Below are 17,148 nucleotides of genomic sequence, written 5' to 3' on the forward strand. Positions count from 1 at the left end.
TTCAGGCTGCGCTCACCTCCTCTAAGTGGTTGACAGCAACTCACATTGAAATCCAGTGCAGCTGAAAATGAGCCAGCTGTCAGTCAATTTATCACGGGGCAGGGCGGCCCGAAGAGTGCAGAGTCTGGAGAGTAGGATGGCTGTTTCCCAGGTCATCTGTGCTCACAGAGAAGGCAGTCATGTGATTGGACACATTGGGGGAGATTTATCAAACTGGTGTAAAGTAGAATTGTCTCAGTTGCCCCTAGCAACCAATCAGATTCCACTTTTCATTCCTCACAGATTCTTTGAAAAATGAAAGGTGGAATCTGATTGGTTGCTAGGGGCAACTAAGGCAATTCTACTTTACACCAGTTTCATAAATCTCCCCCATTGAGCTGTGATTCTCTGTACTGGCCTGAACATGTGTTTAGTCTCTTTTTTTTCAACTAGCAAAAGACTAAAAAGCTTCAGAAGACTGGACCTGGATATCTGGTAAGTATAGCTGTTATATAGCAGCATTCAGGAGACTGGACTTGGATACAGTAAGTATAGCTGTTATAAAGCAGCCTTCAGGAAACTGGACCTGGATTTCTATGAAGTTGTTGTTATATAGCAGCTTTCAGGAGACTAGGCCTGGATATCTGGTAGGTATAGCTGTTATATAGCTGCCTTCAGGAGACCGGACCTGGATTTCTGTTAAGTATAGCTGTTATATAACTGCCTTCAGGAGACTGGACCTGGATACAAGTAAGTATAGCTGATATATAGCTGCCTTCAGGAGACTGGACCTGGATTTTTGGTAAGTATAGCTGCCTTCAGGAGACTTGACCTGGATACAAGTAAGTATATCGGTTATATGGCTGCCTTCAGGAGACTGAAACAGGATTTCTGGTAAGTATAGCTTATATATAGCTGCCTTCAGGATACTGAACCTGGATTTCTGGTAAGTATAGCTACTATATAGCAGCCTTCAGGAGACTGGACCTGAATTTCTGGTAAGTATAGCTGTCATATAGCTGCCTTCAGGAGACTGGACCTGGGTTTCTGGTAAGTTCAGCTTTGTTTTACAGCATGATAACAAAACACCAAAAAAAAAGAATGTATATTACAAACTTGCATTATATCACATCTACTGATGATTTAGACTTTGAAAGTTATAACAACAGGGGCACTTTAACTTGCTGAAAGATTCTTTTAAAGCATTGATGAAAAATTCCAAGAAACTGTAAATTTCTCCAGGCAAAATATGCAAATAGGCAGCTACTAGTTGCTTTCAAGTCAATGTTTTACTTGCTAGGTATTAGAAGCATTTGGGTAAGTTTACTATGACCTCAATAGGCAGCATTGTCATTACCTGTATACAGCTAGGTTCATAGATATTATTGGAAAATACAGCGGCCCACATTTATCGTTTGTCCCCACCAGATTTCTGCCCATTGGCACTTTCACTGTGTGTGTATACACATACATATTACTATATATACAACCGCTATATACCCTGTTTTCCTGAATATAAGACACTGTCATATTAATTTTTGCTCCCAAAGATGCACTAGGTCTTATTTTCAAGGGATGTCTTATTTTTCCATGAAGAAGAATATACATTTATTGTTAAAAAAACAAACAAACAACAACATCATTTATTATATACTGTACAGTCTGGAGACTGTAACAATCTCCCACAGCAGTTCCAACAGCTTACAGCCACCAGGGGGAACTCACCACAGAACACTCGTACAGAAAGCAGGGACAGCACACAGTATGGTGTCTTCTGGCCACCAGGGGGAGCTCATCGCAGCACATTCATACAGCACAGCAGGGACAACGTACGGTATGGTGAGAGGCAACGGGATAACGGCAGACTGGGCAGCAAGCCACGGGTTTACTTACTTTCTGGGAAGGCCTTATATTTAGCAATTCGGCAAAACCTCTACTAGGTCTTATTTTCAGGGAAACAGTATGTTTCAAGGGGTGGTTAAAATAAGTAGGGATGGTCCGAACCCGGCAAGGTTCGGGTTCGGCTGAACCCGAACGCTCGGCATTGGATTCCCGCTGTCTGCCCGCTCCGTGCAGCGGGCGGATCCAGCGGAAGGACCGCCTGGAAAACTTGGATAGAGCCAATGGCTATGGCTGTATCCCAGTTTTCCAGGCGTTCCTCCCGCTGGATCCGCCCTCTGCACGGAGCGGGCAGACAGCGGTAATCATTGCGGAGGGTTCGGGTTCGTCCGAACCAGGTTCGGACCATCCCTAAAAATAAGGACAAAATGGTCTATCGCCCAGGACCATGTCTTCCAGGGCGGCCCAAAGATGGAAGACCATTGCCCCTTTATATTCCATGGTGTGCTTGCTCGCTACCTAAGCGTCCAGAACACTTGCCCTGGTTACCAAGAATAATAAGCATCACTTTCAGCTGTATGTGTGCACATTTGCATACAAATGAAAGCAGTCAATGTAGGCCTTGGGCAGCATAGGAGCTGCCTGTAACCTCTGCCCTCAGTGCAGGCATGAGGATGTCACTTATCAGCACCTGCACTACAGAGGAGGAAGGAGGCGGCATGGCTGCTGTGCCTGAGAGAGGTCTGTGTGGGAGAGGGGATGAGTATAGATTTGTTTAAATTCTGGCAAAAAGGGGTCACTTGGGGCGACCTAAGAATGTAAATATCTGCTGGGTGCATAAGTATCTGGCAACATACCTGCCTACTGGGGTGGGGGTAAACAACCTACTTTAAGCACTGTTGTCATTAATATTAACTCTGGACATATCACTTATCACAGTCATCTCATGAGTTGACATCGTACCAGGCCTCAGTTCTGAGAATCGCCGCAATCGTGAGTTATAGCCTGTTCAAACTGAGGCCCAGGTCTCTATCAATTCTGTCATCTGTTTTTATTCAGGTCATCTTTTTCTCAGATCAACTGGTTTCAGAAAGTTATATAGAGTGGTAATTTACTTCTATTTAAAAATCTCCAGTATCCCAGTACTTATCAGCTGTTGCATGTCCTGCAGGAAGCTGTGTATTCTTTTCAGTCTGACACAGTCCTTTCTGCTGCCTCCTCTGTCCGAGACGAACTGTCCACAGCATTAGAGGTTTTCTGTGGGGATTTGCTACTGCTACTGACATGGACAGAGGTAACAGCATAGAGCAGTGTGTCAGACTAGAAAGAAAACGCCTCTTCCTGCAGGACATTCAGCAGCTGATAAGTATAAGAAAACTGAGATTTTTAAATAAAAGTAAATTACACATCTATGTAACTTAATGAAACCAGTTGATTCAAAAGAAAAAGATTTTCGCTGGAGTACCCCTTTAATTGAAAACATTGTCCGTTCTTTTCACAAAATGTACGTTGTGTGAACAAAGCCACAGGGTGTATTTAAACAACATTACAATATCAGGAATATTTCTGCTGTTATGCTGCCACCAAGTGGCTGAATAAGGAAAGTGAAATGTGATGCCCAAATCCTTAGCAATAGCCGCAGTCAGGCTCTTGTCTAGTCTTCTGAAATAAATTAAGAGGAACAGACATTGATTGTACTAATCGTATTGTAACTAGCCACCATTGGTGATTTGCTGATGGATATAATAGCATTGAACACATCAGTGATTAGATTTTCTTCTCTTATATTAGTGTGGTCCATTCGATTTTGCAGCTGCCAAAACAATATGGGCGCACATGACTGGCTTGAGCTCACAAAACAATCATTCACACAAATGTTAACAATATCTAGAGACTTGTATTAAAAAAAAATTAATTTATTCTTTGCTCTTCGTGTCATCAGAGAATAAACCAGCGGTGGAGTCTGACAAGTTTCTAAATCTTTCTTGGTATCTTCTAGTTGCCCGTTCTCGAATCTTGTTAACCCAGTACGTCTCAGAATGCAAGTATATTTTGCAGGCGTTAAACTTGCGGATGACAAGAACCACTTTCTTTAAGAATAGTGGAGATCTTAGAGTGTAAAATACAAAGATCTGGACCCCCTGGGTGCAAAAGATACAGATAGTTCAGTAAAATGGGTGACTGTACAGGTTGGCTTACTTAAGCAATAGTATAAAGCATTACAAGTGTTGTCGATGAGGACAACCTGTGCATAAGGCATATGGTAAAAGAAATATGGAACTCAATGGTGCAGCATGTGCAGACGTTAACTAGAATTGTGCCTCCTCCCCGCCTTGCCTTGCCCCCCTACCCCTTGCCCACCAATCAGACGAGGAGGAGATACAACAGGTATATGCCAGGGAGACGGGGCAAATCTACGCCTTCTCCCTGGAGTACACCAGGGATGTAACAATAGTAAATGTCTTCCTTTGTGTGTAAACCAAGGATTTGCTTCCATCTACCTTCTGATATCTCCAGCTGGGCACAAATTGGCACCAAAACCCTTTGTCTTTTTAAAGACCCAGTTTCATAACTCCGGATCTGGAAGAAAATGCTGCCAGGCTCTCTTGCAAACTATATACAGTGGTACCTTGGTTTAGGAGTAACTTGGATTGAGAGCGTTTTGCAAGAAGAGCTCACAGTTTTTCAAAATTGTAATTGGTTTAAGAGCTCCCAGTACTGGCTAGGAGGGGGAGTGGGGGAGGGGCATGGTCTGCATAGCGGGGTCTACAGCACTGTACTCTGACCCAGGACGTCTCCCTCACCTTTCAAATCATAGCAGATCCACTTCAGGCTGGGGCTTACATCAGGGGACAGGACTGTGGAGGTAATCTCTCCATAGCTGTAACCCCGCTCTCCCCAGACAGAGAGCGCTGCTAAACAGTGTTCACCCTATACCCTGCTCATTCCTCCTGCAGTCTCTGTTATCCTTTGTGTTTCCTGCTATACTGTGCCTGCACTTACACATTGCTGCTATAATCTGCCTGCACTTACACTCAGCTATACACACTGCTGTATAGAGAAGTTTCTGTCACTGTCCTCCTGCACAGCTCTGTGATTCTCACTTCCTGATTGGTCCATGCTGAACACACACGCCTTCCCTATTGCAGTCATGTGACCACACAGACCTCTGACAGCAGCCCTGCTTCTCTATTCTAGCCTGTTGTACTACATTACTGCATTATGTGGATCTGCATCCTGTATCTACAAACTGCTGCTGCTTTTTAGGTTTATGCTCTTACTATACATTATACTCTACATGCTGATCGCTATACTGTACAGTAACTTATGATATATCCAGCTGTTTCATCTTTTTGTCATCTTCATTTGTCAACATTTCAATGATTTTTTTATGGGAACATTTGCTTTGGTTTAAGAGTGATTTGGATTACAAGCGCGGCCCCGGAACGTATTATACTTATAATCCAAGATACCACTGTACTTCTTTATTTCAATGCAGCGTGTTTGATGTGTGATGAAGGGGGGGTGGACCCCCGAAACGTGTTGCATTGCAATAAAGAAGTATATAGTTTACAGGAGAGCCTGGCAGCGTGGGAGTTCTGAATCCCGGCCTTTCAAAAAGGGGTTTGGCACCAACTTGTAATCCACTATTCTATTATGAAAGCTTCTACATTTCCTTGTTTATTAGACTGAGCAAAACACAGCAGCACAGATCATTTCTCCCTTTATAACATTTGTATTACACAGCCATTACTGTAAAAAGAAATACATAAGAGCAGACAATTTCCCTCCATCATAGCTGCTGAGTACAGAGAGTTCCAGCAGTATGACCTCCTGTGAATAGCTCACCACTAGGGGGCTGCGCACTATAAGGGGCTTGTTGTATACATTTTCAGTCTGAGATGTGACTGTGTACATCACCCTCAAATGCATCACTGGGAACAAGGATATGTAAAGTAGCCTTTTCTCTTTAGTACTGCCTATTGGAGCATTCCTTCGGGTCAATGCCTTACTCCCGTAAAGGGATCCTCTAGTGAAAATCTTCTGATTTGAATTCTTTCAAATCAACTGGTTTCATAGGGTTATATAGATTTGTAATTTACTTCTACTTAAAAATCTCAAGTCTTTCAATACTTAGCAGCTGCTGTATGTTCTGCAGGAAGTGGTGTATTCTCTCTAGTCTGACACAGTGCTCTCTGCTGCCACCTCTGTCCATGTCAGGAACTGTCCAGAGCAGGAGAGGTTTTCTATGAGGATTTGCTACTGATCTGGACAGTTCCTGACATGGACAGAGGTGGCAGCAGAGAGCACTGTGTCAGACTGTGACAGAATACACCACTTCCTGCAAGACATACAGCAGCTGATAAATACTGGAAGACTTGGGTTTTTCAAATAGAAGTCATTTACAAGTCTATATATATTTCTAAAATAAGTTGATTTGAAAGGGAAAAAAAATGCTGGAGTACCCCTTTAAAGATGACTAGGGATTATATTAGTCTAGCCAGAATCTTTATTAAAAGGAAACATTTACAGATGGGTAGCTTTCTCTTTTGGGAGAGATTCTCTCCTGTCTATTATATTCTACAGGCCTGTTTAAGGCTTTCAAAAAAAAAAAAAAAAAAAAAAAGTCGCATTGGAAAGGATGCTACCGCCAATATGTGGCACATGAGAGCAAGTTTCTCCCTTAGGCTCCGTGCACACAGAGCAAAACTGGCGGAATTCCCTGTAGCTGAATCCCACCAGCCTCTGTGTCATAATGACAGTCTATGGGATGCCTGCGGGCCTCCTCTCTCTGCGTTGAAGAATGAACATGTCCATTTTCAGCGCGGAGAGAGGAGGGCAGCCGCCGCAAGACTCCAAGAACGAAAGGATCAAACTATTGAAATGCAACATGCCCGATCCTTTTCTACATCCCCCCACAGGTTTAATAGTCAGCTGTTCCTTCTTAAAACACCTGACACCTAGTAATGTTTTATTCCTCGCAGAGCGGTTGTGGCAAATACTAGTGGTGCAGCAACCTTATTCTTAGGATTGTGGGGCAGGATTGTGTACACCATCTATCGTATAACCAGTGTCGGACTGGGGTATCTGGGGCCCACCAATGAAGAACCAGTGAGAAAAGACATGTCAGGCAGTGTTAGTGCATGTTCTGAAGCTGGGGGCCCACCGGAGGATCCTCTGGTGGGCCAGTCCGACACTGCGTACAGCACTATATATTCTAGTATCTGTAGACATAGACCCACTTGCCTGTGTGGAGCAGCAAATGCAGAATATGAAACTGAAAATTAAATGGGTATTGTCATCAGTCTCTATGAGCATCAGATACCCAACTATCCAGGTGACTCCCAGGAGAGATGCAACTGAGAACGTGGCCAATGTCTTCTTTAGAAAGGACAGTTTCCTCGTGCTGGGTAGAAAACACAAAAAGACAGTAAGAATGAACTTCAATAACTAACTCGACTATATGATCGAAACTGCTGTTTCTTCTGCACCTGGTTTTATTGGGTCCAATATGTTAAAACTGAGTATAAATCTTTGTTGTTACCAAAGATCAAGGGTAGGGAACCTTGATTCTCCAGATGTAGCAAAACTACAACTCCCATCATGTCTGGACAGCCAAAGCTAAAGCCAAGGTTCCCTACCCCTGCCGCAGATCGTGTGAAAAGGTGGTAGGTCCTATACTAAGCCAGGATGGGTAGAACATTGACTCAAGGAGTAAATACTTGGCTGCACGCTTCTCCTGGTGATCGCTGGGGCTATGAACCTCCCGACCAAAACCAATCAAAACATCTCAGCAGGAACACTTTCATTCTCACTATCCCCTGATAACATTAGGTCCATTGTTCTACTTGCTTTGCTGTGGCGGTTTTCTCTAAAATCAAAATTTTCTCAGGAAAGACTACTACTCTACAGTACTGAGGGGTTGACTATGCAAAATATAAAGGAGTACTCCTGCAAAAAAATATTACTTTAAATCAACTGATGCCAGAGATTTGTAATTTACTATTTAAATATCTCAAGCTGCTGCATGTTCTGCAGGAAATGATGTATTATTTCCAGTCTGGAGAGCAGGATAGGTTTTCTATGGGGATTTGCTATTGCTCTGCACAGTTCCTGACATGGACAGAGGTGGCAGCAGAGACCACTATGTCATACTGGAAAGTATACACCACTTCCTGCAGGACATACAGCAGCTGATCAGTACTGTAAGACTTGAGATTTTTTTTATAGAAGTAAAGCTAGGTTCACACTATGTTTTTGCAATCTGTTTAAATAAAAACAAAAAAAACGGATGAAAAACGGATTGCCATAAACGGATGCAACCTTGTGCATCAGTTTTTCTATTGACTTCCATTATAAAAAAAAAAACGGATCAAAACGGATCGGTTTTTTTTACAGACACAAAACGTGGTCGACCTCATTTTTCCGTTAAACGGATTGCAAAGAGTGAACCTAGCCTAAATTACCAATCTCTGGCACTTTCTGACACCAGCTGATTTGAAAGAAAAATTTCTTATTAAAGGGGAGTACCACTTTAATAAGATGTAAAACATGTAACATTACTACTTGTAATGTTTATAAAAGTTGTCTAATAAAATTATAAAATTTGACCTAGGGATCCCCTAACCCTGTCTGACCATAAAGACTAAGGCGATATTACTTGACTATTCATTATGTCCCTGATCTATATATACCAGGTACCTTTTGAGATCCGTCCTTTTCTTCCAAATGGTGTACACGATGGCTATCACTATGCCGATATTTGCTATAAGGATGAGGCCGACAGGAATGAGGAAAGACCACAGCATTGGCTTGGAAATGTCAAATTGATTGTTCTTATTTTCAGCAAGTAGCCAACAGCTGTCAATGGGCGAAATAGAAGAAATTCTCATGAATACCATCACAAAGTATAGTCAGACAAGAATGACACCAAGAATAAGGGCGCTGTTACACGGAACCATTATCGTGCAAAAAATTGTTATATTATTCCAATTTAAACAATAATCTTTTTGTGTAAAATGCCGACAATGATTAAACGACCACCGTGAAAACGTTGACACCAAATCATCATTAGTCGTTCCCTAACCCTTCAGTGTAATATAATTCGCCCAATCAAACGATTAACGATTTAGAAGTAACGATGTATTTTTTATAACGATCAGAGTTTAGACGGAACGATATATCGTTTGGAAAAATCGTTATTGCGATCATTTTAAGATCGCTTAAGCCAATCTCACACATAGGGTGAATCGGTGAAAGACTGTTTACACGAATCTGCAAATTTTTTGCCAACGACGATTTGAGAACATGTTGAACGATCAAAATGAACAATTTCTCGTTTGTCGCTTGATCGTTTGCTGTGTTTACACTGTGTTTATTGCTCAAATGCGATCGTTATTACGAAAATTTGAACAATAATTGTTCTGTGTAAACGCACCATAATTCCACATCGTTTGCTCTTTTGCTGGGATCAGATGGAGTAGATGATCGTAACTGACGACTATTGTCTGTGTAATATGGTGAACAATTTTAGTGGATCCTTTATCGTTAGTAGTTAAAGCGACTCTGTACCCACAATCTGACCCCGCCAAACCAAATAGCTGCTTTTAATCCAAGATCTGTCCTGGGGTCCGTTCGGCAGGTGATGCAGGTATTGTTCTAAAAAACTACTTTTAAACTGGCAGCCCCGTGCCAAACTGCTGTGGCCTAGATTGTGTATGCATTAGGCTGGCACAACCTCTCTGTCTCTCCTCCCCGCCCTCCTCAGCATTAGGAATACTCCAGACAGATTGCCTCCTATTCATCAGCTGTGTGAGCCTGGCACATGGGCTGGATCGTTAAGACACCTGTGCAAATGTTCAGCATGGAGAAAATGTTCCAGTGGCATTCCTAATGATGGAGAGGTTTGGGAGGAGGGACGGAGGGGTGGTGCAAAGTTAGGGCACAGATACTCCTGTTGGGCACGAGGCTGCAAGTTTAAAAGTTGTTTTTTAGGACAATAACTGCATCACCTGCCGAACGGACCCCAGGACAGATCTTGGATTAAAAGCAGGTATCTGAAGGTACAAGTGGTTTGGGGGGGGGGGCAGATTGTGGGTACAGAGTTGCTTTAAAAGTCACTTTGTCTAATAGGACCCTAACAGTTGACTTGTATGATCAGCTGATCGCATCTTTTGTGAAAGCATTTTCATCCTTACTAGTTAGCCACATGGACAGTGAAGTGCCCTGGCCACGCCTCTATGACACTGCAGAGCAGATATAATTTTATTTTTTTTTTTTAGGCGATGGCAGCCTACAATAAAGGTATGGGTAGTCTCACAGCTTACATAGCCATGTAAACAGCTTGAGATATTGTTGATAGCTGACCGTCTCCTTTCAGATAGATAAAATGTTGAGAGTTAATATCGTACTTACAATTCTTTCCGGTTGTAGTTGTTCTGTCCTGGATATGTTGCGGCAATGGTTAGGGTGACAATTAACCCTGGGAGTCCTGGAAACACAGAGAATGAAATGCACATATTATTGTCTTTATCGATATCTCAGTCCTTGTTACAAGTGAATCATTCTGTGTAATAAACCAATCAAACCCTAAATCATCCATTGCAATGAAGAGAAATACTGCAGGAGGGACAAGGTCACAGCTGCTGGGCTTCCAAATATCAATAACATTGCTCCAGATTTACGGAATTTCTTAGCATAAACTCGGACTAGGCAGACTAAGGATATGTTCACACAATGTAAAAAAAAAGGCAAATAACGGCCATGATCACTAATATTGGACAATGCACTTATTATTACTTTGTGGGAACATAGCCTGAGAAAGATTTATCACAGCACAATAGTGCAATAGGCTGTTGGATATATCTGTTGCATTCTTAGGCTATGTTCACACAGAATATTTCCTTCAGTCTTTTGGTCAGTCTTTTATCAACCAAAACCAGGACTGGAACTGACAGGGCAAAACTATAATGGAAAGATTTGCACAGCGTTGCACAGTGTTTTCAACCCACTCCTGGTTCTGGTTTAAAAAAGACTGATGGAAATACTATGCCATAGGCTATGTTTCCACAACTAGAGATGAGCGAACCTGGAGCATGCTGGAATCCATCCGAACCTGAACGTTCGGCATTTGATTAGCGGTGGCTGCTGAAGTTGGATAAAGCCCTAAGGCTATGTGGAAATCATGGATATAGTCATTGGCTGTATCCATGTTTTCCAGACAACCTTAGAGCTTTATCCAAGTTCAGCAGCCCCAGCTAATTAAATACCGAACGTTCGGGTTCAGATCGACTCGAACCCGAACCCGGTTCGCTCACCACAACGTCTTTATCTACCTCTTTTTCCTACCCAAACACGGCCAGATTATGCAAATTACAGACATAATTTTTGACAGGAAAATGACGTCCGTCCAAAATACATCCCTTAAACAGGCAATTAAAAATGTTTCGGGAACATAGCTTTAGACTGTCTAGTCTAAATTTACAATGGCAATAGCGCCACTCCAACCTGCGGCAGGTACAACGGGGGCACACCACAGCAGGGACTTTCACCAATGAAAAGAAAATCAACTTATACTCGACCTAAAGTGCACCTGATTATTGGTGTACAATGTTGACCCCCCCCCCTTTGGTCGAGACCACACCCCCTTTTAATGAAGCCACACCTCTTTTGTCAGGCAAAGGGAAAGTGTCTGAAAATGTCTAAAGATTGTACATTTCCAACAGTATTTCTTCTCCTGTGGCCATTTATTTTAATGTTTTTAGAGGTCCAACATTCTGTCTGTCAGAGCTTTATTTTTGTTCCCTATACAGACAGTGGGGTACATTTATCAAATCAGATTCCACCAATCAGATTCCACCTTTCTTTCCTCATAGTGTCTTTGGAAAATGAAAGGTGGAATCTGATTCTACTTTACCCCAGTTTGATAAATTTCCCCCATGGTGTAAAGTGAAACTGGCTCAGTTGCCCCTGGCAACCAATCAGATTCCACCTTTTATTTTCCAAAGAGCCTGTGAGGAATGAAAGTTGGAATCTGATTGGTTGCTAGGGGCAACTGGGCCAGTTTCACTTTACACCATATAGGAAATTTATCAAACTGAGTTTAAATCTAGCATTCTGGCTGCACACTGTCACTAATCTTAGCAGTCATCTGGGAGGGACCTTTCCCTGTTTCATGATTGATTCACTTTAAGGTTCGGTCCCTTAGAGGGGTTATCCAGATTGCAAAAGAAAGTTTTCAAGGTGCCTCAAATTAAATTACATTAACCAACAGTTACTTACTTCTCCTTTAAGGCTGTGGTTGTCATTTCCGGTCTACCTTTTAGTGCAGATATCACATGGTCACTGTGGCCTCAGCAGTCATGCACCATACTCCTAGCATCACCACTTAGTGAGTGAGTACAGCATTGGCATACTGAAATGTTGTCTGCTCTGCTTTCATTTGGAGCCTGTATAACCCCCTTTAACCCTTTAAGGACATGGCCCATTTTCGTTTTTACGTTTTCGGTTTTTCCTCCTTGTGTTTAAAAGGTCACAGCACTTGCATTTTTCCACCTAGAAACCCCCATGACCCCTTATTTTTTGCGTCACTAATTGTACTTTGCAATTACAGGCTGAATTTTTGCATAAAGTACACTGCGAAACCAGAAAAAAATTCGAAGTGTGGTGAAATTGAAAAAAAAAACGCATTTCTTTTATTTGGGGGAAATGTGTTTTTACGCCATTCACCCTGGGGTAAAACTGACTTGTTATGCATGTTCCTCAAGTCGTTACGATTAAAACGATATATAACATGTATAACTTATATTGTATCTGATGGCCTGTAAAAAATTCAAACCGTTGTTAACCAATATACGTTCCTTAAAATCGATCCATTCCCAGGCTTATAGCGCTTTTATCCTTTGGTCTATGGGGCTGTGCGAGGTGTCATTTTTTGCGCCATGATTTGATCTTTCTATCGGTACCTTGATTGCCCATATACGTCTTTTTGATTGCTTTTTATTACATTTTTTCTGGATTTGATGCGACCAAAAATGCGCAATTTTGCACTTTGGGATTTTTTTGCGCTGACGCCATTTACCGTACGAGATCAGGAATGTGATTAATTAATAGTTCGGGCGATTACGCACGCGGCGATAGCAAACATGTTTATTTATTTATTTATTTGTTTACTTTTATTTAAAACCTGGGAAAAGGGGGGTGATTCAGACTTTTATTAGGGGAGGGGGCTTTTTACTATTAACAACACGTTTTGTTTTTTTTTTACACATATACTAGAAGCCCCCCTGGGGGACTTCTAGTATATACACTGTGATCTCTCATTGAGATCTCTGCAGCATAGATATGCTGCAGAGATCCATGAGATCGGCACTCGTTTGCTTTCGGCTGCTGCAGCCGGAAGTAAACGAGTGCCGAGCCGAGGACGGCGCCATCTTGGACGCGTCCCCGGCCGGCATCAGTAACGGAGATCGCTCCTCCGGGACAAGGTCCCGGAGGAGCGATCTCCCCCACTAGACACCAGGGAAACGTTGCCTCCGGTAATCGGAGGCAGCTGTCAACTTTGACAGCTGCCTCCGATTAGCTAATTAGCGGGCACGGCGATCAGACCGTGCCCGCTAATAGCGGCGGTCCCGGGCTACACGCGGCACCCGGGATCGCGGCACTTCAAAGCGGGGCCGCCGCGCGGCCCCGCTTTGAAGTGCAAGTGAGGACATAGGACGTACCGGTACGTCCTATGTCCTTAAGAGGTTAAGAGGTGTAGGGATCTTCCCGGGGGATGGTGTGTTAGGACACAGTTCAGGCAGCAAACTTGGACTTTAAAAACAGCTTTGGTGTTTATTTGTAGCATAAACGGTCCAGCAACGTAAATACAGCAACACCGTGCAGTGAGAATAAACAAAACAAAAAGTCCTGCCCGTCTGGGCTCTTACTAATACAACAGGTTACCTCTCTGTCACTTCACTTGGCAGGTAATATTGCAGGGTGTGCATAAGCCCCAGCTCCCAGCGAACACACCATACAGGCTGTTCACTCCTGTCTGAGAGACTCCCCTGCACACTGAGCTCACCTTTTGCCTTCTCAGGCTGATTGGGATCAGAGCTCACCTGATCCCAAAACCCATACTGGATCGAGGGGGAGGGAATGGCAGATCCCACTACCAACCTATCCACCATTCCAGTAAAAATAAATAATAACTCAGCAGCATAGCACTGCTGAGCAACAGATCCCTCCTGGACTTACCATCTCACACTACGCATCAGCCTAGGTGAGATGTACACCCCCTCGAACACATCTCCAGTGACATGTCCACATATCCCCCCCCTCTTCTTCAGACCAGAGGGCTGAGCATTTTGTCCCCACAGACAGTGTACCCTTGATAGGGCGTCAGCATTCGCCTGTAATTTCCCTGGCCGGTGTTCTACAGTGAAATTGAAGTTTTGTAGGGACAGAAACCATCTAGTCACCCTTGCGTTTTTTTCTTTGTTAAGCTTCATCCATGTTAGGGGGGCATGGTCTGTCACTAACTTGAATCTCCTGCCTAGCAAGTAGTACTTCAGGGATTCGAGGGCCCACTTCACTGCCAGACATTCTCGCTCAACTATGGCATAGTTTTTCTCGGCCGGGGATAGCTTCCTACTTAAGTACATCACCGGGTGCTCCTCGCCATTCACGACCTGCGAGAGGACGGCACCTAACCCTGTATTAGAGGCATCTGTCTGTACTAGAAACTCTCGCCCAAAGTCAGGGGTAACTAGCACCGGTTGTCGGCACAAGGCAGACTTAAGGCTTTGAAAAGCCTCCTCGGCCTCTGGAGTCCATGTCACCATTGCGGACTTCGCACCCTTTGTCAGGTCAGTTAGTGAGGCTGCAACTGAAGCAAAATTCGGCACAAACCTACGGTAATAGCCCGTAATACCCAGGAAAGCTCTGACCTGTTTCTTTGTGAGGGGTTGAGGCCAATTCTGTATTGCCTCAATTTTATTTAGTTGTGGTTTCACTAACCCCCTCCCAATAATGTAGCCCAAGTATTTGGCCTCCTCTAAGGCTAGTGCACACTTCTCTGCATTGATGGTTAACCCCGCATCACTTATGGCATCTAACACCGCCTGGACCTTACAGAGGTGACTTTCCCAATCCAGGCTAAAAATGACCACATCATCGAGGTAGGCAGCGGAGTAATCACGATGTGGTCGCAGAATCAAGTCCATCAACCTCTGAAAAGTGGCAGGGGCTCCATGTAACCCGAATGGCATCACTACGTATTGGAAGAGCCCATCAGGGGTGGAGAATGCAGTCTTCTCTCTAGCCTTAGGAGTGAGTGGGATCTGCCAGTAGCCCTTAGTGAGATCGAGGGTAGTTATGTACCTGGCATTACCCATCCTTTCTATCAACTCATCTACCCTGGGCATGGGGTAGGCATCGAACTTGGAGATCTCATTTAACTTTCTAAAATCATTACAGAACCTCCAAGTTCCATTGGGCTTTGGGATTAACACAATCGGGCTGGACCACTCGCTCTGGGACACCTCAATGACTCCTAGGTCAAGCATACGTTTTACCTCGGATGATACCGCCTCCCTCCGTGCTTCTGGTATCCTATAGGGCTTAAGGTTTACTCTGCTTCTAGGCTCAGTTTCAATATGATGACTAATGAGATGCGTACGCCCTGGGAGGTCAGAAAACTTGTCTTTATTTCTCTGCAGGAACTCCTTAGCTTCCTGCTTCTGGGACACTGATAGAGTATCACCAATCCTGACCGGAGGGATTGGTGGTGACAGATGACCAACAGGATTTGTCGCCACCAAGGATTCCCTGTCTTTCCAGGGCTTGATCAAGTTTATGTGATAAACTTGAAAAGGCTTCCTTCTACCTGGTTGGTGTACCTTGTAGTTGACCTCACTGATCTTCTCTACAATTTCATAGGGACCCTGCCACTTTGCTAAGAATTTGCTTTCTACCGTGGGAACAAGTATGAGTACCCGGTCACCTGGGCTAAATGTCCTGATTCTTGCAGAACGATTGTAAATTCTGCTTTGGCCCTCTTGCGCCCTCTGGAGGTGTTCCCTTACTAGGGGCATTACAGTGGCTATACGGTCCTGCATTTGTGCTACATGCTCTATAACACTCTTGTATGGGGTGGACTCACTTTCCCAGGTCTCTTTTGCAATATCCAACAAACCCCTAGGGTGACGACCATAGACTAATTCGAAGGGAGAGAACCCTGTGGACGCTTGGGGTACTTCCCTAATAGCAAACATCAGGTAAGGTAGTAAGTGATCCCAATCCCGACCATCTTTTTCCACTACTTTCTTTAACATATGTTTCAGGGTTTTATTAAACCTCTCCACTAACCCGTCTGTCTGTGGGTGATATACAGAGGTTCGTAGGTGTGAGATTTTAAACAGTTTGCATAGCTCTTTCATTACCTTTGACACAAATGGGGTACCTTGGTCGGTCAAGATTTCCTTGGGGATCCCCACCCTGGAAAACATATAAAACAATTCCCGTGCAATTGTTTTAGAGGCAGTGTTTCTTAGGGGTACAGCCTCAGGATAGCGGGTCGCGTAGTCCAACACAACTAGAATGTACTGGTGTCCCCTAGCCGACTTTACAATGGGGCCCACCAAGTCCATTGCGATCCGGTCAAAAGGTACCTCTATGATGGGGAGTGGGACCAAAGGACTGCGAAAATGCGACACTGGAGCGCTAAGCTGACATGTGGGGCACGACTCACAGTATTTTTTTATGTCAGCATAAATCGCAGGCCAATAAAACCTCTGGAGGACTCTCTCCTGTGTTTTATCTGTCCCCAAGTGGCCCCCAAGGACATGATTATGGGCCATGTCGAGTACCTGACGCCGGTACGACTTAGGCACCAGAAGCTGTTCCACCACCTCATCATTAATCTTAGTGACTCTATATAAGAGATCATTAGTCATAGAAAAATGTGGAAATTTTTTCTCAGCTTCTGGCTCCTGAGGTACCCCATTCATAACAGTGACCTGCTCTCTAGCATTTTTGAGAGTGGGGTCCTGTAATTGTGCAGTACCAAAATTATCCCTAGACACCTCTAAGTCTGGAACATTCTGCGCAGTGGGAGGAGCCTCTTCCTCACCAGCCAGGACCTGCAAAGGAAAAGCATCATTTTCATCCTGTACATTTTTATCATTTACCGTGGGTAATGCAATAGACTTAGGGGTCTCCTCACTCCTTTCAGGGGATTGTTGTTTTCCCCATAGAGCCCAGAACAAAGGAAAATCACGCCCCAATATCACATTATGCATAAGGTTTTTAACCACACCCACTTCATATTGTACAGCGCCTAGTTCA

At 43.7% G+C, this 17,148-nt stretch overlaps 1 protein-coding gene across 2 annotated transcripts in view; it reads right to left on the reverse strand.

The window, feature by feature from the left end:
* Positions 1 to 3,236: 3,236 nt before the first annotated feature.
* Positions 3,237 to 17,148, reverse strand: part of ADGRG7 (adhesion G protein-coupled receptor G7) — a 45,442-nt gene continuing 31,530 nt past the window's right edge. The window contains exons 13-16 of one of the 2 annotated variants that reach the window (XM_069944762.1): positions 10,234 to 10,309; positions 8,521 to 8,679; positions 7,066 to 7,225; positions 3,237 to 3,959 (exon numbers count right to left, since the gene is read on the reverse strand). In XM_069944762.1, the coding sequence (XP_069800863.1) occupies positions 3,735 to 3,959; positions 7,066 to 7,225; positions 8,521 to 8,679; positions 10,234 to 10,309 (620 nt within the window). In that variant the 3' untranslated portion in view covers positions 3,237 to 3,734. The remainder of the gene's footprint in view (positions 3,960 to 7,065; positions 7,226 to 8,520; positions 8,680 to 10,233; positions 10,310 to 17,148) is intronic. The other variant, XM_069944761.1, reaches the window with a different exon arrangement.

Source organism: Dendropsophus ebraccatus, chromosome 11 (assembly GCF_027789765.1).
Source record: "Dendropsophus ebraccatus isolate aDenEbr1 chromosome 11, aDenEbr1.pat, whole genome shotgun sequence".
Classification (NCBI taxonomy): domain Eukaryota; kingdom Metazoa; phylum Chordata; class Amphibia; order Anura; family Hylidae; genus Dendropsophus; species Dendropsophus ebraccatus.